The sequence below is a fragment of the Lates calcarifer genome, linkage group LG23 (assembly GCF_001640805.2).
Source record: "Lates calcarifer isolate ASB-BC8 linkage group LG23, TLL_Latcal_v3, whole genome shotgun sequence".
Classification (NCBI taxonomy): Eukaryota; Metazoa; Chordata; class Actinopteri; family Centropomidae; genus Lates; species Lates calcarifer.
In genome coordinates, this window is record NC_066855.1 from 5,301,183 (window position 1) to 5,322,391 (window position 21,209).

At 41.7% G+C, this 21,209-nt stretch overlaps 1 protein-coding gene across 2 annotated transcripts; it reads right to left on the reverse strand.

The window, feature by feature from the left end:
- Nucleotides 1-6,176: 6,176 nt before the first annotated feature.
- Nucleotides 6,177-16,937, reverse strand: pmp22b (peripheral myelin protein 22b). Of its 2 annotated transcripts, none has more exons than XM_018666159.2 (5): nucleotides 16,752-16,937; nucleotides 13,494-13,585; nucleotides 13,096-13,189; nucleotides 9,561-9,701; nucleotides 6,177-8,665 (listed from the first exon to the last, which is right to left on the reverse strand). In XM_018666159.2, exons 2-5 carry the CDS (start codon nucleotides 13,569-13,571, stop codon nucleotides 8,505-8,507), a joined length of 474 nt encoding a protein of 157 aa, XP_018521675.1. In that variant the 5' UTR covers nucleotides 13,572-13,585; nucleotides 16,752-16,937; the 3' UTR covers nucleotides 6,177-8,504. The 2 variants fall into 2 exon arrangements, with proteins under 2 accessions (XP_018521675.1, XP_018521668.1); XM_018666152.2 differs by lacking the exon at nucleotides 16,752-16,937 and adding an exon at nucleotides 14,322-14,493.
- Between the last annotated feature and the right edge of the window lie 4,272 nt (nucleotides 16,938-21,209).

Below are 21,209 nucleotides of genomic sequence, written 5' to 3' on the forward strand. Positions count from 1 at the left end.
AAAAATGAAGCCATCAATATAAATTGTGAGTTGTACTATGTTGATTCTGACATTTGAACTAATCGCATGTTTTTCAAATGAGGTGACTTGTCGACGCAACTCTGTGGGTAGGGCTCATTGTTTGTTCATATTCCAAAATTGCAGTGGCTTGAGAATTAATAAAACAAATAATTACCAGATCCATTGATGAAAAAAAAACCAAATAATTGTTACATTCAGCACTAGCATAGAAAACATGGAACAGCATAATCAGTAGAAAATTTTCATTTTCATTTGCTCTCTTTTCTTCACTTGTCATTACTAGAAACATGTTTTGAACTGTTCCCATTGTAAGAGGAGAGTAGTTTTCTATAAACTTTGGTGTAAAAGTGTTTACTAGCAGCAGGAAACATAAAATATAAAATGATGTGTATATATAAATGTAGTTGGTGTTGTATGAGTGGTAATTATATTGGATTGTACATCATACATTTTAATTTTAAGGTCATGCATTTTGAATGTGTGAGGCTTGTGTACTGTATGCCTATACAGCATACAGTATATTTTCTCTTTGTTCTGTTTCCATGCATGCATAATTCAGTATGGTCTTCGCTGTGGATATTCATACCACTGCGTCCAGTCTTATCTTCCCCCAGCCCCTCTCCTTTGTCCTGGGATTCCACAGCTTTCTCTGCTACATGGGCACTTACCAGCCCCACAGTCCCCTTGCTATCAGCACGGTCCTGCTATCTCCTGATGGTCCATGGCAGACACTCCATTGAGGGAAGATTACAGCGTTCGTCTTTGTTCTACTAATCACCCTGTCTCTATTCCATGTTCATGAATGGTGATTTCAGGACACGCAAAAGCTTGGAAACTAGCTGACTAATTAGGTTTACTAATCACAGTTTCATTAGCCTTTAGGTCCAAATCTCTATTCTTCTCTTTTTATGGACAGAAGAGTTTTTTTCTCTTTTAGAGCCTTTTTTTGGTTCAGCTCAGTTATTCAAATGTGATATCATAGTCAGGAGTTGTGTATATGCCTCTCAGAGCTGTAAATAAATCATTTGTGTTTTCATCTCAGGGTGTCCTTTAAGAATTGTAGGACAAGCTTTGTTTGAGCTGCTGATACTGTTTTGTCACAGCGAAAAAGACAGTTTGGTGCTGTCACACACACACTGACCAGATAGTGGCAGCAAAGCTCCTGCTTGGCACTGAAGCAACTGTATCAAAGACAGAAAACATAATGGTATTATGTACAGTCAGTTTAAATTGAATTAGAATCTGTCTTAGACTATGATATTCAGTTATTTGAATAGGATCAGTAGAAGCATTAGTACAGAAAAGACAGTTGTAACAGCCTGGAGAAGCTGCTGCTCTTCTAAAAAGTGCTAGAATAGATGCATGACAAGGCACTAGATTATCTGTAGTGTCTCCAAGCTTGCTGGGTTTGAAGGCGCCAAGGTTTTTTCTGAACTTTGCATAGTTAGAGGCGTGTGTGGCATTGTGCTGGTTCGTGCACACTGAAAGGAATTTGATCTTCTAATTCTTTGTCATTCCAGAACTGTCCCAGCAGTTTTATCTGTGGCTCATATAGCTGTCTGCCCCTGCTCCATCTGGCTGATTTAGAGTCTGTTGCCCTCAGTGATGGGCAGACAAGTTGCTGCACTGAGATGTTGAGTCCCATGTTGTTGTTACTTAACTTTATTAGCCATATCTCTCAATCTTTGCTGCATGCAAATGTGTACGTATATGTATAACACTTAGTGAAACCTAAGTTTTAGTGTGTGTGTGTGTGTGTGTGTGTGTGCGCGCTGTAGTGGAGTGGAATGGATAGATCGTAAAAAGAAGTATCTACATAACCCACAATGAATGGGGCGCTCAAATCTGCCTGTTTAAAATGCAGTGCAGCTCCGAATAACTTGGCTGCTGAGTATTCCATTCCCATAGGAGGCCCTGTTATTGCCTGGGGAATTTATGAGGCTTCATCAACACCATTCAGACAGCTTTTACTGCCATCCATCCGACCAGTATGAGGCTTTACTGGACCTCATGAGAGCCGCCTGTGTCTCGCTGTCTGTCTGTCTGCAGAGATTAAAAGCAGCCTTGTTCACTCTACCCTGAAACTTTCTAGCTTGTCTTTCTATCTGCTCCAGTTTGCAATTTCTCAGTCTTTTCTGTGTGCCTTTGTACATGTGTATGATGTGAGTATTAAATGCTATACTTACAAATGGCACATTGCCCGTGTTTTTTGCTCCATGTAGAGCTGAGAGATTCCTATCTCACCTCTTTTAAAGCGGGTTACATTGAAATGAAAACCCACTGCAGGCACACACTTCGGCCATCATGTGTGGCATGTGCTTATCGTGATGTCTATGCATGACTGTCAATCATCTATTTTACAGCACTCAAGATCCATATTGGGTGGATCCATGTTGTAGATGTTCTGCTGTCAAAGGCTTTTCAGCTTAAAACTCGTTGCTCTTTAAATCCTCCTGATTCAAATAAGCGTGTGGCTCAACTTCACTGTCAATATAAGTGTTACAAGCGCCACTCTGGTTTCATGAGGCAGAAAGTGACCTGTTTTGTTGGCTATCATATGTGCTCTGATGTTTCCCAGCTGCTAAAGGTACATTCACCAATGTTTAAGTCATCATGCAGCCATATTCAGGCTACTGAGGCACGTCTCCACGCTGCTGCATGCTCTAAATCCACCACAAAGCTGATTGTGCCACATCCTGCTTCCTCCTCTCTGCTCTTTCATTGCCCATAAAATGATTAGGCCCTCAGTGTGAGTGCATGTTTGCGTAAGTGATTAAGATGTATGGCAGAGGCTGAAGTTGATTCACTCCGCAACTACATCAGCTGCCAATCTTTAGTTCCTGAGCATGATGGACGCCTACAGAGTCAGGGGTCATCTTTGTGTGGTGATGACCTTGGCCCAGTCTTGACCTCGAGAATGAGTTAGTACGGTGGATATTAGAAGGTGTAGGGTCTGAAGATTCAATAAGATCCTTTTTTCCATATGACAAATGAATGGTTGTGTCATGGGGGGAAAAGGGAAAAAAAACACACCATGTCCACTTTGACCTCTCTAAACAGCGCTTCAGGGAAAGTTAGGACCTGAATCTGCTCTTGGGGTCACAGCTCAGCCCTCAGCGGTCAGGGATCATGTTCCTAAATAACCTCCAGACGTCCTTAGGGATTTATGGACCCACTGGGCTAGAACTACAACTTGGATCAGGGTCAGCTTTGATGGGGTATAGGCAAGTATTTTGTAGGAGTGGAAACAAGAGTGGGACTGGATGTGTGTGTATGCCTGCACATGTGATGCATGTGTGCCCATGCTTGCGTGTGAACATGTAAGTGTGTTTATGCCCGTGCTAAAGTGTAAGAGGTCAGATCTCCATGTGATCTGACCAGCTAATCTAAATCTAATCTTAGCCAGCTGCATGTCCTCAGCCCCTTCGCCCCCCCATCTCCTTCTTTCTTCTCCAGCTGAGGGAGAAATTATTAAAGCTACAAATTACCAAGACCCAGAGGTTCTTCCACCAGTGGTGATAGCAAGCAGATGGCAGCAAGAGTAGGAGAGACGTAGCCCTCCTCCCCAACCCCAACCACCATACATAAAGCACCATTTGCATTTCATGAGACTTAATTGCGTCTGTTGCCCTCCTCCCCACCGGCTCTGCAATTTTGTGCTTGTCACTGTGCACCCCAGCACCCTTGAAGGAGCTGTGATAGATTAAGGTGGACCTTCTGTTTGCATCCCCCTCATTGTGTTCCAGAAATTAGAAAATATTATCTCCCGATAGGCTCGAAGTAGAAAGAAAGGGGGGTGCAGGAGGTGATAGTGACATTGGGTGAGATAGGACAAGACAGGGGGAGTTTGTAAGGCATTAATGGGAAAAGTGGTTATTTTAAAAGGTCGCCCTTGACCCTGTGATGGCAGGGCAATGATGTGTGGAACCCCCAGACACCTATAAAGCATGGAGGTAATAATGCGTATCTATACGTGATAGACACAATACACTAATTTTGTGCTTTCCCCTTTTTTAAGTCATTCTTTTGCTTTTTTTTACACAAACACCAGTGAACAATTAAACTGTGTTGTTGAAGGCACGAGTTTATGATATTCATTGAACTGCCACAATCCAGGCATTGGTTTAATCAAATGGCGGGTTACGACAGAATGTTGATCTGTCATCATCATCATATAGTTAATGCAACAAGGACTGGACGATTCTTTCCAGACTGGTGATGGTTTAGGACGACATGACAAATATGTCTGGTGTCTGTCTGGCCTGTTCCACCACAGATTTACAGCCACTGTGTTTGTGTGTGGAGGCACAAAAATATGAGTGCGCATTGTGAGTCCAAATTTAGGCAGAGGTTCATTCACTGAAGACGTCTCCAGATTCAAAGAAGAGGCAGTGGGACATGCAGATACAGGAGACAGGAATAAATGTAGGGGAGAGAACTCTGCTCTCAAACATTGCACTTTATTTAATCAATCAGTTTTCTATTACAATTTGTATAAGACTATTCTGTTCTGTAAATCTATCTTTAAAGCCATTTAATACACATTTAAATAGTGACATTTTAGTATGCAATCTAGATGCAGATGGTTGAGAAAGTAAAGTAAGATCCTAAATAAATGTTTGGAGAAACAAAACAAGTACAGATGCTTCCTTACTGCTCATGATGGTTTATTGAGTAGTCTGATGAATGATGTGAATCATTTCAGACCCCAAGTGAACACCTCTGACAGACTTTGGAGTAACACATTTGTCATCGTATCTTTTGGATTTGTGTTGGTCATTTGTAATGATAAAATTTAGTTGAGGGTTCCAGAGAGCTCCAAAGAACTCCTGAATACAATATACACAGAAAAAGCACTGAAGCTTATGGTGGTCCACATGGTCACCCCTCACGAAAAGACTGTTGGCTCTCCCTTTCCTTTTTTTTTTTTTTTTTTTTTGCCCTTTTTTCGTTCATTGTCAACTAACCTGATCTGAACTGAACCCCTGGTGCTCCACTGGAGCTGGTCGCTGGCCTGCAGGTGAACACTAGATCTAAATGTTTTTAATTGTCTGTTAGTGAAGAAGAGCACTGCTAAATCTGTGCTTTCATAGAGGTTAAAAATGTCTTTGTCAAAACACAACCAATCATTTGGTATTCCTTTCTTGCTGTGTCTCTTGCGTATTTTATTTTGTGAGGCAGTGAACTATCATGCTTTGTCTGAATTTATCAAATAATTTATCAAAAGTAGAAAAGTGATTTGTCTTCTGCCTTTACCTCTAATGATGTGTTGTGCCATAAAGGCCTTCATAATGGCTCTGGAGGAGGAGCATTCATTAGACTGACTGAAGGGTAATAGAGAGGAGACAAGTAGGAGAAATCACCTCTCTCTATCACATGCATGCATACTTATGGCAGAGGGTATCCACCCTCGCAAACAAGCAGAGTTCCAGACAAAGCTTAATGATCATATATAGAGTTAATGAGGTTTAACACACTTCAGTAAGAAAAATATGATCCTCTAAACCCAAGGGAGACATTGCAAATCTTTCCACTCGCTTCTCAATATCACAGTAAATAGCAGATTTAACTGTAGTACCCACATTGTACCACACAGAGGCAGTGTTTGATCATCCAGTGTGATATATACATTTTGTTGCTGTTACCTTTTGCATCCATAAGATGGTAGTATTGCACAGTATCTGATAAACTGCCTGTCAAACCTAAAAAGTACTAAAAACATAGAAAGAACTAAAAACATAGAAAATCAGGACAGTGGGACCTAGATACAGAGTTTCTCGGACACTGGAAACTACAACACAGACACAAACACAAACACGCAGACCAGAACGCAGTGTCCCCATTTCACCCAGTGCTAGTATGTCGGAGGGGGAGGCAGTGGGAGGCTGTGACCTCTCAGGCCTGCAACAAGAATCCTCCTCCTGAGAGTACTCTTTCATTGCCAGAGATTTAGATACCTATCATCAGCTGAGTGCAGAACTGCTGGTTATAGACTGACTATTGTCAATTGGAATAGATATCATCACAAACCATTAGTTATAGTCTGTGAACACAAGCTGTGTGCCAGTTGTGTCACTGAAACAGGTATGTTTGCCTCTTCAGAAATGGATCGTTGTACATTTGTGTAGTGTTATTGACAAGACACAAAAGCTCCATTGTGGTGGTAAGAAACATCCTTTAATGATTAAACTCAAAGTAGCTTTGGTAATATCAAGAGCATTTGGAAGTTTAGGTGTAAACATGGTATAGACAATTCAACTCTGTAGTTTTACACAAAATAGTAAAGAGGGCAGTTGTCATTAGAGGCAATCTCTTCTAACTGAACCCAGTAATGAGCGTCTAAAACCCACAGCAGACTAGCTAGTGTAAGCTCTGAATTAAATACTTTAATTCACCACAACATAACTCTGTTTTTGGAGGCTACAGGATCTCACCAGAGATGTCAAGTGGAGGACAGACCCCTGCTTACAGTGTTCAAAACACATCCAAGTCCTCTTATTTCTGGTGCTATGAGAGACACTGTTGACACTGAAACACTAGCTGCATGTTTTGAATAACTGGCATCAGGTGCCAACCACCGTGCCTCTGCCCCCAGTGTGTGTAACACAAGTCACATACAGCATTTGCAGCCACATGCACAAGGCAGCTTATTTGATCTACGGGAGTATGATCGCATACTGTAAGACAGGCCCGCTCGGCTAGAATGTAAACAGGAATTTACATGCTGCACGCTGTATTTCAGTCGCTGACACCTTGCAGCCTCTGAACATGCAGCTACTGTCAGCTATAACAGATTCGTCACCACAAATGGATCAGAATTTGCCTCAATTTTAATATCTGTTATTTACTGGCAGTTTTTCCATGTGATGCTTTTGCAGCCCAGAGATGTATGGTTCATAGTTTACAGGCAGACAGCATGACAGCCCAGAAAACAACTTGAAATTCTACATTATGTAATTCCTAGCTCCTCATGCATTAAGTGTTAGTGTGAGTCCAGTCCCTTTAACAGTGGAATACACAGTATTAGATAATGCGAGAATAGTTTTATTGAGTAAGTGAGTGTTTTAGGCTAGATTGTCATCAACATCTGTTATGCACAACATATAAACAGTGTTTTATACAGTAGAGGAGAAAAACACATCGACGTCAGTGGGCAGAGACTGCAGCATGTCAAACTTCAAGTATGTGAAACAGACATTTGTATCATCACTGCAAACCTCTCTGTCCTTTTCCTCACATATAATGTTAATACTAAATGTCTTTCCTATCATCTGCTATTTTCTTATATGGCTTCAACTCAGTGGCATTTGTTTCTAGTAATGTTAGAATTATACTTTTTTCTTAGGCTATAATGTCCCACAGTGTTATTTTCTGTATGGTAGGCGATTTGACTTCTTGAGACTTTAACAGCCATGGTCACATGGTGAACACAGACATTAGAAGAAAACATAAGGCAAATAGAGCTAAAATAAAGCTTATGTAAAGTAATTTCACTGTGACTAACTCTTTACAAACTTACCGAATAATACTGACATTCCAAATGACTTTTCATTTCATCAACACACCACCCCAAGCTCGATTATTCATCTTTTACAGTAGCTGATGAAGAAAAAAAAAAGTCAGACACTGCAATGTGAAATAGGCTGTGTTCCCTAAAGAAGCAGTCAGGCACTGTATGTACAGGTGTACCTCTCTCTGATTCTCACTTTAATGGCAAGCGGTTTGATTCTAAACAATAACAAAATAACTCTGTTGTAAATGATTGCTATCAGTAATAGGAATGATAAATATATAGCACCATCTTTTGTTGAAAATAAGAAATAGAAAAATACCGAAAATAAAAACACTGAAACTTGCAAATTCACAAAATAGAAAAGGACCAAATCTATGTTTCATGGCTATGCTACGTCCATGGATGTTACCACTCTTTTTGTAAAGCAAGCCTATCAAAAAAAAAAAACCTTCCTAACCCTTCTATTTCTATACATGCACTTTGGTTAATATATTTCAAGAACCTTTTTTTTTTTCATTTTTACTGATTCTTTGGTGGTTACCAAAACAAAAAAGGCAAAAAAAAGAAAGAAAGAAAGAAAGAAAGAAAGAAAACACAACAAAACAGCGTCTAATTATGTCATCATTACAAACAAACACTGAGGCACTTAATCAGCTAAAACAAAGCTCATACAAGTATCTGTTGACAGAGCAACACAAAAACTATGTACATATATGTAAAAAGTGTTATAAATAGGTTTTAAACCATAGATACTATATACATCTTTTAAACGAGACAGTATTGGTTGTTTTTGTGTTGGTTTGCATGTTGATTTTTGGTATTACCCCCCCTTGGTGTGATCGGGGTGTATTGGCCTGGTGGCTCCATAGGCCATTGGTACTTAGGCATCAGAACTTATACTTCAGAGGGGAACTGATGACACTTGCAGTTGGACAGGGGGTTACTGGGAACACTGGGATGGAGTGATGGCTCATTCTCGCTTCCTCAAGATGACATAGATGAGTCCGCTGATCAGCGCCAATGGGAAGGCCACCCACGCCAGTATGTAGGAATAGCCGAAGTAGTCTGTCTCCGGCACCCAGTCCGGACTCATCACCGTGTAGATGATGGCTCCGCTCATCACGAACAAACCTGAAAGGGAAAAAAAGTGAGCACTGAATAATGCTGGCCATCCAATTTTTTCCAACTCTCAGATCATGTTTCTCTGCAGTATTGGGCTCTCTGTCTTGTGTCCTGGGCTGAACTCTGTCTGGCAGTGGAGGCGAGCAGGTCAGTGTTTCCCAGAAGGCATCCCTCCACATTACATCACTGTGCTTCATGCTTATTGAACACAATTCCAGCATCTGCAGGCCTTTCCAGCTCTGCCCACCTCCCTGGTCAAACATGGCATGATCTGTTTGTCAGACCCCCACACTGCCAGCCCTCCTGACATTTCAACTTGTGCGGCTGGCAGCGTTCCCAGCGTCATTCCTGTTTGGCTGAGTGGGCACCTGGTTTCCAGGCAATGCCCTGGCACAGTATAGAGAGCAAACCTGGGATGCTGGAAAGGGTTGCCAAGAGAGGACACAATGGACTGGCAGCCGAGCTGCTCTGTGGCCAAAGGGCATGAAGCACAATAGACAAGTGGAGCATAAAAACCATTAGTAACTGGCTCAGACTCTCTTAACTTAATTCTCTGCCACAGAAGATGCAGTGTGAGCATCTGCTCTTGGTTTGTCTGTGTGGGTGGATTTGTATGAATGGTGTATTTTCAGACTACTGAAGTCAGAGTGATGCTGGAAATATTAGTCATTTAGTTGAATTGAGCAGTTGATCAACTGAATATCCAGTTTCCAGCTTCTCTAATGTGGGACTTTTCTGCCTTTCCCTGTTTTTCATCATCTGTTTTTTCATCCCTAAGATATAGTCTGTTTATATGAGCCAAAATTATACCACTGTAGTGTGTATTTGATCCCTCTGATGTCTATCTAATCTCAGTTATGTTGTAAATGGATTTGTGAGGAAGTGTCAAGGCAGGTGAACTCACTGGCAAGGATCTGGAAGGTTCCAGTGAGGAAGAAGCGTCCTCCCTTCTGCAAAGTGAAGAGCTGGCAGAAGAACAGGAAGAGAGACAGGCAGCTGAAGATGATAGATAGGATCATGAGAGCCTGGACCGCCTGAATCCACTCTGTAGGGGAAGAAGAAGAAAAATGTTGTCAGTAAGCGACCAATATTCATCATTAGCCAGAGCATAATTTGTATAGATCATCTACTTAAAGAGCATACGAGAGGGGAAGGTTAAGAGGAAAGAAATGAAAAAAAAAAAACAAATAACAAATTGTGCTCTCACTGGCCGTGGCTCTCCTGGATTTAAGTATCCTCTAAAAGAGGATAATGAGCTACCCTCAGCCATGTTTACTTCTGGGAATGTGTAATGGATCCATAACAATGAAACCTAGGTATCTTGTTCCTAAAAGCTCTGTGCGCCCCTCACAGCAGGACCTATGACTAAATGTACCATATCGATTGTTAGTGCTTGTCGTCCAAGGCCAGGCCGCTAGAAGCCATTAACCCATTAGATACCTGTATTGACATGGAAGATCAAGTACCATCTACTGTATCTGTGCTATCTAAGTACGTGGTTGTGTGTTTGCCCGTGTGTTTCTGCGCTTCATTCGTGCCGCCGTGCCAGGAATCCCAGGATTTCCAAGCAGGGTCTATTTCTTGTCTGAGGGCTATCCATCCTGCCCATCTGGCCTCTCAGGTTTCCTAAGCACTCGCTCTTTCCCTCTATGTACCTTCCCAACTCTTGTCTTTAGCCGTGTCCGCTGTTGCTGTCGTGTTTTTGTGCCATCCCTGCCATAAAATGCTGGCATGTCACAAGGTGTCTGACCACAAAGGTATGGCCTCTGCTGTTTGCGCATTGGCAGCCATTGCATGAGTTCAGTCATTTGCTTCTGTCCTATCCATGTATCAGCAAATATTCTAGACAAGTCTATAAAAAGTTGGATTTTATTATGGCCTCCTTCTTTTTTTAGCCGCCACTGCTAAACTTTGACGTTCAAATTTCCGATGTGATTCCTTTAACTTTCTCAGGCGTCTGTGGTTTATTGATTCTCTTGCATTATGTAAATCAAAGTCATGCTGTGGTTTTAATGGGGGGGGTGGGCACTTACAACATGGAAAAAAAGGCAATGATGCATAATTTATCACTGCTTGTTCTCGTGAACAAAAAGATGCCATCTAATAATATGGCTTACATTGTGTGATGTTAGCACTTTGTCTAACCACACTGAAAGCTGAAACAAAAAGACTGTAACATATATCTGACTTTTCAATTTGTAGCCATTTCACAAGAGAAACGCTGAAATATCTTTGTGATAGACAGAGAGGGGAACAGTATTTGGAGTGATTGCACAGGGTTACCAGCCTGGAGTCAGGTTACCTACAATAACAGAGTTACAGTATGTCCTGATGACCACTGGTTCAGGGATGAGATATGAGAGGAAACATGACACGCTGCAAATCTCCATCCACAACATCCAGCCAGCACAGTACCACAACGGAGCAACAATTAGGCTCCACTATAGTGATCCTGCTTTCAGATGTTACATAAATACTATGTGAGCAATGGGCAAAATGTTCCACCCCTGTCCTCACCTATAAATACACAATACATCACTGCTGTCTAGTGCACAGACATCTTGCCCTCCATCCTTCCTTTACTGACCAGGAGAAGGAAACACTGACATGGGGTGTTTCCGGACATGAGGCACAGTTCAGGGCTCAGAATATCACTGATAAGAGAGTATGACTCATATTCAGAAATTTACATGAATGGTTTGCGGTGGTGGTATTACAATGCAGAAAGTTACAGCTTCCACTGAAGCCTGTCGCTGTAATTCCAAACAGGAAAATATCTGTTTATGTTTGCCATCTTGCTGCCTTCTATTCTGAGAAGCAACACCCCGCTGTGCTGACGAGTCGTGCTCAACAAAAATAAGACTGCTGTAATATTTACCTCTCTATGTTTATGTATTGTAGGCCTGTGTTTGTGTGTGTGTGTGTGTGTGTGTGTGTGCGTGCGTACGTGGTGCGTGCGTGGGGGGGCGTTCTTCTCCAATAGCTAATTTTAGAGCGAGTAAATTCCATGAAGTCATTTTTGTGGTTGTAAGGATGTGATGTTGAAGCTCAAGCTCAGCATGTGATAACTGTGACATGAGGATCTCTCACCCATGCATCACCAAAACCAAATGTAGCCAATGTTTTTGTAACCAAGGCAACAGCAGTGGGGAACTCAGAAGTGTCAGACATTTCCTAACAATAACTGTGATGACCGAGATTATGATTCACTTCAGGAGGAAATTGATTGCTCAGCAAAGCTTCAAAAAGCCCTTTTGAGCGCAGGCTTGGCCCTTACGTGAGAACAGACCACTATCTTCCATTTCCTAAAGCCAAGAGCACAGACCCTGGGCACAGCGCACGCACCTTCTTGAATAAACACAGTGCGTCAGTGGACTAATGAAAGCAAGTCAAACAAACTGGCTGCGCCATCAAACTACCTGGCAGAGTGTGCAGGCGCTGCTGCCCTGACAAAACACACACTGGCTGAGCACGGCTCATTCTAGACAAATGACATCACCTCACTGCAGCCAGCAGCTCCTGCACCACTGTGACGGCACATTTAGTAGCAAAACATACAGCTAGTCAACAGTGATCTCACATGGACCTGTTGCTAAGTCATTAACTTTAAAGCAATGGATTTTTTTTTTAAAATCACAATTCATTTTTCAAAAACAGTGGAATCTACATATGATTCTTTAGTACCCAAATAATTCTAATTCAAACACGTGGAGGTGGCTGACTGTCTAAATAAATCTCTAACACTGCAGCTGCTGCCTTAAATTGTCCTAATGATCCCTGCAAACTAACACAGGACATTATGATCTGTCACTGGGCGTGACCCACCATCAGCATGCTATGTCCTGCACGAGGCAGGCCAAGGTCTCCCCGCTTTCAAACACCGACACACACACACACACACATACGCACACAGATCTAAAACTTTAAATACTCCCTGCAGCCCCGCCCTGGTCGTCCACAGCTCTCTAACTCCCTGTCACTATGGACTCTCAACACAAGACCTGAATATGGACATCGCACCACGACTATTTATACAGCAGCAGCCTATCAGCTACCACTTCAAAACAGCACTGCCACATTCTCTGCCCTAGATGGCACCAGAGTCCCAGAGGAGCTGTGACACACCTACATCTTTAACATGGTACCGTAAATGTTGGATTTCAGCAAGTCATTTTCCAGAGTTCAAATCCCCCCCACATCCCCCCACCCCCCCAATATCACTGTGTATGATTAAAACTCAGTGTTAAGCTAAGACCCTGTTGCATGAAACAAACCTAAAAACTGACTTATTGATTTAAAATCCTAACAGTCATTACACCTTTATAGCTGAGCAATGACTAAAATGCCCACTATTAGTCATTCTGTTGAAAAACACACAGTCACTAAGTAGTAAATGTTGTCTTTAAGGAAAATAGTAAAATGTCAGGCAGGGGTCTGACCTCCAGTTGATGCTGGGTCACAGTGGTATCCTCCATTGGCAGTAGAGCAGTTTATCCAGAGGTCTGAGGTGCTAGTTTCACTTGTTGTCCATACCTGTCAACAACAAATCACTCGGTCAGTAATGTTTGAAGAGCAGGACCAAATGGGTCCGAAAAAGTGTCATTTGTATATTCTGTACACATTCCAAGTAAAGACATGCAAATATTATTCAGACAACACAATAGTGGTTAATATTTGCATTTGATTAGTTTGCATTTCTATTTATTCATAATAACCTACTGTGCTATAATATTCATAAAGGAATACGTCAGGTGGATCATGATCAAGGATGTATTTTAAATGTTATCTTGCAAATTGTAGATGGAATGAAGGAATTAAACACAAAAATTGAACTCACGCTGACAATTGTTGACACAAACAGGAGAACCAGAGCAGCGACGTGCAGTAGGATGATTCCCAGTAGTAGGAGCAGCATCTTTGCAGAGTGATCTGGACAGTAATGAGAAGAGGAGACGGTCCCTGTCAGTATGTGAGTGTGTGTGTGTGTGTGGATGTCAGATTGGTGGGACATGGGTGTGTCGCTGCAGCACGCTCAACACAGACAGCCTTCAGAGAAACTTCATCAGGACGTGTGTCTGTCAGATGCGCGGTTTACACAGCATGTAAATTAACAGTAATAACAACACACTGAAGAGAAATTCGTTGTTAATATTAAACACGTGGGAAAATTGGATTCAGACGCCACTGGTTTATATTTAACATCATGTTTGTCGGCATAATTCAATTTTGAAGCTGATCTCAGGGACTACGTCTGTTTTTATCCACTCAGACAAAATCAAATCTGTCTCAAAAGCTGGATTCTGTTGTTTTTTCGCGAGAAATTGTTCAACTCTTCTATTCTTTTGAACTGGTTTTGATTTGTCAGTATATCACCTAAAGAATGGAATTCATTTCAGTGATAACAAAGATATTAAAAAGCGATATGAAAACCAGTTAAAACAAAGTAAAGTAAGGTTCTACATAATTGAAGTGTATTTATCGGTAAAGATTAACTCTCAGTGACCAGGTAATCTTAATGCCAGGCGATGACAGCTCAGGCTCGCTGTCTGTGCGCGCAAAGAAGCGGCGTGTGTCCCAGCGAAAAGCGCGTTTCCTTCGTTATTCCGCAGCCGGACCGAGTGCAGCTGAATGTAAGGCAGTTAAGAAGAGACCAAAGTCCACTTACTTAGAGCGGAGAGCTTGTATTTCCACAAAAAAAAAAGAGAGAAGAAGTTCGGGCTCGCAAGAAGCAAAAACAAGTTTTCCCAACAAGAGTCCAACAGCAGTAGTCCCTCAATCCCTAAAAGTCGCTCTCAGACTAGATTGATGCCAGGGGCTGACGTTCTGTTATAAAGTGTCTCATTATGGAAGAACAACGCCCTGCGTGCGTCGCTGCGTCATGGAGTGACCCTCTGGTCCTCAGCCAGAGTTCCCAATATAGACGCGCCATGCGTAATAGCGCATGGGTTGCCTTAGTTACTAACTTAGTGTATGTGTAGCGACCTGGCCCATCATTGTTTGGCTGTCGTGGTAACTAAAAGCAACTATCTGCTTTCGAGGATTTTTTTTTTTCTTTCTCTCTGACGCTTTTTAGTTTCACTTTAGTTTCCAGCTATTACACTGTATTTTGCACTGTATTTTTAATTCCATCTTGTTGATGTTGCTTGCTCTGTAGAATCTGCATATATATATTTAGCATAAGTATATACAACACATATTCTTTAATTATCTTTTTGATAGATATACAAATATGAAATCAGAATACATTTGAGTGGACTATTTGGCAGTGGATTGCAGAGCAGTTTACACAATTTGATTATATTTTGGACATGATCGTGTTATATATTGTCTCAACCCTTTATTAAATTATGCTCATTTCATTTTTTTAGCCAAGCAAAATATCATTTCCAGGCCACACATTCGACTTCTTTTATATCTTTTCTACGGTAGACTAAGAGTAAGGTATTTTGGACTTTATCCACAAGAGAATGTTTCCTTGTAAACTCAGCTTTTTGTTGCCTTGGCAATTACAAACACAAACATTGTGTAGTGTATTGGTGTGGGGTCTTTTCCCTCTGGTGGTCATGTAGTCAGCCTCGTGACTCACAGCATGTATGAAAGTGTGGATGGGTATGCTCAGTACACCGCCAGTGAGAGATAGCATCTGCGGCTCTCCTCTGTTTGACATGACTCATTTCCAGTGGGAGTGCGATGGTGTTTCACCCTGACCAGGGACTGCAGCCCCTGTTGTTGAAAACTATGCTCTGAGGCTAGTCCTATAAATGTGGGTGTTGCAGTGAATGGAATTCCAAGAAATATATTCAGGGAGTATAGGGAGTGGGAAAAACTGTGTAGTATGTATTGATTGGATATCTCTTCCTCCCTCCATACCCTTTTCTGCACAGAGTTAAGGGATAGAGGATGAATCAAAGTCTGATCATTTAACAGAAGCAGCTTGTTGGGCTGAATTTCTCTCAAGCCATGCATGGCTGCTCAGATGGATGGCACTTTTTCCTCATCATCAGCTGGCTTGTGGGGGAGCTTAGGAGCTGTCCAACCTCAGATAACCCCTGTCAACATCCACTCTCTATTCTTCACCACTTAGCTCACACTTCCTGGACACCTCTGCGTGTGTTTCTCACACTCAGATGAAAATGGAGGCCTTTCTGCTACACTCATGTCCACACGCACACATGAAAAGGACAGTTACAAGACCAGATCACAGCCTTGAAGTGCTGCTCTGAGTGAGAACTTCGCAGCCGCTCTGCAGTCAAAGCATAGAAGTACCTCTTTGTCTGATATGATTGTTCTGTTGTTTCTAGCTGATATCCTTTGTGTATTTAACCTAGCGTAACTTTGGTTTTAACCAAATCACCAGCCTTTAACTCTGATCATATGAGCTGTGAACTGGTCAACGGTTAAATTCCACAGTGACATGTAGAGAAGAACTCTTGTTAAAACTGCAAAGTAGCTGTGCGCTCCCCATTCCCATCCCTTATATGTCAATGTTTGTAAAAGACTGACAATCAGTGGGCCAAGTGGACATGGGAGTGTAAGTTTACTGCGTTTGCAAAGCAGTGGGTCAAAGCCAAACCCTCTGGGGAGAGCCACATAGCAAACATTCAGGGTGAGATACTGAATAATGTTACATCTGGAGCGGCGTCTGACATTTCACCTCCGTCGTTAAGATGGCAGGACTTATCTTCACGTTAGCGCGACTGACAGTGAGAGTGCATACCAAAACCATAGATAGGACCTCAGCCAGCGGGCACGGATCTGGAGAGTAGACTTGATTGAGTTACAGTAACTCCATCCACATACCAACACAGGGGAGAGTGTTAAAACAGATGCGGCTATCATAAGTGATGCTTCTTTTTTTTTTTTACCACTATAACTAAAAATCTGTAAAATGAAAAAGTATTAGAAGTAATGTTGAAACAAAAAGCAATCACTGGAGATGGGACCTTGTCCATTACTCGATTAGATTCCATTATTGTTGATTTTAAAACATTGTGATACGCTGCCTTCTTTCACTTGATTGCATTATATGCAATTTCACTTATCTTGGCTCAAACCACAATCCATTAGCTGTGATGAATAAGTGGCTCATACTCACAGCAAACTTTGAGACCGTGAATCCAGCTGATGCTCCTCACAGGTCAGGGGTAAGGCCTGTCTGCGTCACTGTTCGACCGCTAGGGAATGGGCCTTCCGCCTTGTGTTTCGGGGTTGCAGCAGCTGTCGGTCAAAAGTGGCTCAGTCCTTGTGTCCTGTCATCAGTGCGTGAAGTGCCGTTGTCTGTCGGTTCCACTGAGCTGCAGTAGTTTAATAGCTCCCCTCCTACTGCAGCCGTGTCGGAGTCGGACTGCCCCTCGCTTGTCTGACACTGTACTCCCGTGGCCCCTGGTCTATCTAACTGTTTACAGACCCGGCTAGCCGGAATCAAACAAACTTGCACTCACACACACTTACATGCGCATGTGAGCATAAGACAGAAAGCACATGATCCTAATAACTAGCATAGTCACAGAAAATACTTGAAATTTAAAGCATGCAAATTATATATTGATGGCTACAAGTAAAAGAAGAGGTGGAAGCAGGAGTAGGAACATAAAGGAGAGCAAATGGGAAATGAAAGGCAAATACAGTCTGTTTGTTTGTCTGCCGATAAGTTTTAAGCTACTCACAACCCCTGTCTTGTCATCACATATTAATCAGACTAAACATAGGGCGATGACAGCATAAAGGTAAACTGAGCCCAGTCCTTTAGAATACACTAAATACACAACAGATTGCCAGTGATGTGTCAGTACAGTGTCAGTGTCAGTGATGTGTCTCCAGATGGTCTTGTCTGTGGGTCACGTTCAAATGAAAGCTCACATTAACAAGATAATGATTAAATGAAGCCAATGAAAAGGTTTCATTCCAAAACCAGACATGGCTGCATTATCATAGAACATGTCAAATCTGGGAATCCTAATTCTAACCTAAACCCTCACTATTTGTGGAAATGCGCATGATTGCATCATTTATTGCTCATTTTGCTCTTAAGCAAACCCATTTAGCCAATAAAATGTAAACTTGGAGAATCTAAAAGGCATGTGTCATCCAATATTTCCGAAATCATATGGTTATGATTCACATTATCCTGTGTCATTTAATCAGTACATAGGGGAAGATGTGGTGTATGAGCATGAAACTCAGCATATGAGTGAAGAAAAATTGCGATTTCATCCAAGTGTGTACTGTGAGGATCTTGTCTCTTTCTCAGGAGCACTGTGCTTGCTCCCTCGGTACCAGATATATAAATTTAAAAAAGTCTAATAAATATGGCTTTAAGTGGGATTACAGTGCACAACTCTCATCCTCACCCCACTATGATTCAGCAGGAAAAACTGCAGTACTGCATCTTGACCTCTGTGTCGCTCTATTATCTACCCACTCCTCTGTGGCCGAGCCTTTATCTAGGATGACAAGAACTGGACTCACAGATCAATGCTATGGATTGCTCTAGAATTCCACTTCATCACCCAAATGATCCCAAGACTTCTGTCTCTTCTACATTGCACTGTATGTACCAGTCTTTGTGGTTGACCTGTGAACTTTGGTTAGCAGTTGGGCTTATCTTGGCTTCCTGGTTTGAGTCACAGTTATGCGCAGAATGCCGGGGGGGGGGGAGATAATGTTGATTGAATAAAAGGGGAGGTAGGGAGGTAAAGATTTCTCATGTGAGCAAAGACCAGCAGACAGGCATACACAACCACAGAGCCACTGTACGTGAGGTTGGCAGTTGGGATGGAAAACCACATAGAGTATTATGTGTGTTATCAGTCAGTCTCCAGCTTCCTCTTTCTAGCTCCTAACAGTTACTAGCCCAGGCACTCAACGGATTCCTGCTTGGTTTCTTTTCTTGTTTTATCCTAGCTTACAGTAATAGACAAACATCACAGTCCAATGATGGAACGAAGAACAGCCTCTTGAGAAAACTCAAAGTTTTGGCACAGATCCAAAAGCCGCAGGAAGAGCTAGTTCCCATGAATGTTCAGTGTTCAGTTCAAACTGAGCTCTCCAGCAGTTTGAGATGAGTAGAGATTAATTTTTAAATGTACTGTATCATAGAGCTAGAGGAATTTAAACTAGATATTCCATTTAAAGTCATGCTTCCCCCGACAGCGATTTTAGGTAATTTGAATATGTTTTCAACATTTATGTCCTAGACTCACATATTATTCACGTTTATTTCCCCATGTTACCAATGTAAGTCAATGATCAAAAAACAAAAATAGCTATAATAGCTACCTCTACATTTGTACATTTTTGTTCAGCCATATAATACATAATATTGACCTTGCAGTTTTACATTCACATACTATGTTATTTGGTGTGTGTCATATTTTAAGTTTTTGTTGTTTAAAGTTAAAGGAAGACAAAAGACTTCCTGAAGGAAGACATGGCCATTGAAGAGGATTCAGTTTGATAATACGTAGTTACTATGGTGACTCTGTCAGGGCATTAGACAAAGGTTCCTAACTGGATTAACATAAAGAATGCACTGAATACATTACCTGTGCAGAGTGTCAGCCTCAAATAGCATCCTCTGAAAAGAAAAAGATAAAACACATTACAGAAAGGACAAATAACTAAAGGTTATAGCATGTTTTGTTGTTGTTTTGAGTAAGTAAACTGCGTTAATTATATTTTTATCTACATTAACACTAATTATTGCATGAAATGTGAAATGAGTTCATTCCTAGTGATTAAAGCCCTGTAATTATCACCTAAATTTGCAGGTCTACAATTTTTTTTAGCCTCTTTTAGCTCATTGTTTTGATTGAACAGAAGAACATTCTACATGGCTATATGTATGGGTCTCTTAGCTAGAGAAGAAAGTGGAATAGGTAGTATGTTGGTGAAAATGAAAACAGAACCCTGACATATACATAATAGTTTGTCAGTCTATCAGTCTGTTTTAGATGCATGCCCCCTAGTGGCCAAACATTATAATAAAGCAATAATGCAATTAACTATGCTATATTCTTAAACTGGTGTGCTATGAATAAAACTAATAGTCTACATGACATCCAGCACTTTTCTTTTTAGTGATGCACACTTGATCCAAGTTTGTAATTACAGTACAAAGTAAAAAATCCTCAGTGACTGACATGAGTCTCATGTCATCTGCGATCAGCTCTTTAGTATGGTATGATGGTATGTGAAAAACACAAAATAACATGGGGCACAGGGCATCTATAACAAGAGTGGCTGTTAAAAATAAACTGCCAATATGTTTGGACTGTAGGGAGAATTCCAGAGTACATTCCCCATATGCGGGGGTGGTAGGGGAGGTCAAATAGGAAGGCCTATTTGTGTTGCATCCAGAAAGGGGACCATAACCTCAGATAAACATGGGAGACAGAGAAACAAGGTTCATTCCACTTAACTGAAATGTCTTTTCATGGGTACCATTATATATATCTGAACCATAAAAGTGGTTGTTTGAAGGCGAAAGAAAACAGGACAGACGAAGGGGAGAAAACCCTCTACTCTTTGCTCTCTGTCAGTATGTTTAATTACAAGGTGATGAGAGCAGGGAGTCTTTTGATGTAAGCTAGACAACACGGGGTCTTTCTTTGCAGTACTAGGGCTCAGGAATGTGCCTGGGCACAGGACTATGAGGGCCCACACACACACACACACACACACACACACACACACACACACACACACACAGGAACCGTGGCAGAGACCGACTGACTTGCTCTGGAGGGTTGTAGTCAAACAAAATGCTGTTTGCACAGCGGAGAGGGCAGTTGTAAAACATTACACCTCTATCAAAGTGCAAGTTACATGTACCCTGAGTGGTTTATCTTTATGATCTCTCCCTCCCAACTGTCAGGAATCTGTAAAGTGAAACTACTCTCTATAAGGATTTAGGTGGAGCCAGTTTTGGTGGTAGCTTTGAAGTAAACCTTGCAGCTTAGATGCTATGTTGCACCTCTTATCACATATCTTGATTATAATGCAGGTCCAGCCTGTTTCCAACTTCCATTCACTTTGTCTGCAGGCTCTCACTCAAACTACAAATACAACTCTTTTGCTATGTGAGGTGATCTGTCCTTTAGTCTGATAGTGCTGATCAATTTCATCAATGGAGATGTGGTGGTGACTACTGTACAGGTGAGGCTAAGCTAAACAGCGCTGGTGATTCGAGCAAAGTTTACATTCCTCAGTGAAGCCAAAGGTTATGAAAGAGGTGTAGTAGTGGAGGGGTTGGGCTAAGGAGTGTCATAGTGTTTACAGTATGTGTGCCTGTGTGTCCATAGTTTGCTCAGGCTCTGAAAGGTGTCGACTGAATAAATAAAATGAAATGAAGTCGATACTCCCCACATGTCTAAATGTATGGGTTCAGCCCAGGGTTAACTCCTCAGAAGTTATCCCTCCCTGTACTGGCGCATGAAGGCATCAGGGAACAGAAGGGTGGAGAAGAAACAGGCTGATGAGAAGTGAGTGTTTTGGGGCTCAGATCTTACAGGATGGGTGTGGGGTTTTATACAGAATTTAGAAGTTGTTTGCC

Bases quoted from the DNA above. Each gene is read 5' to 3' on its own strand.
- pmp22b (XM_018666159.2), bottom strand. From the start codon at position 13,571: ATGCTGCTCCTACTACTGGGAATCATCCTACTGCACGTCGCTGCTCTG. The intron at 9,702-13,095 runs GTCAGACCCCTG...CTTCCCCTACAG, and splicing joins TGACCCAGCATCAACTGGAG to AGTGGATTCAGGCGGTCCAG. The intron at 8,666-9,560 runs GTGAGTTCACCT...TTTCCCTTTCAG, and splicing joins AACCTTCCAGATCCTTGCCA to GTTTGTTCGTGATGAGCGGA.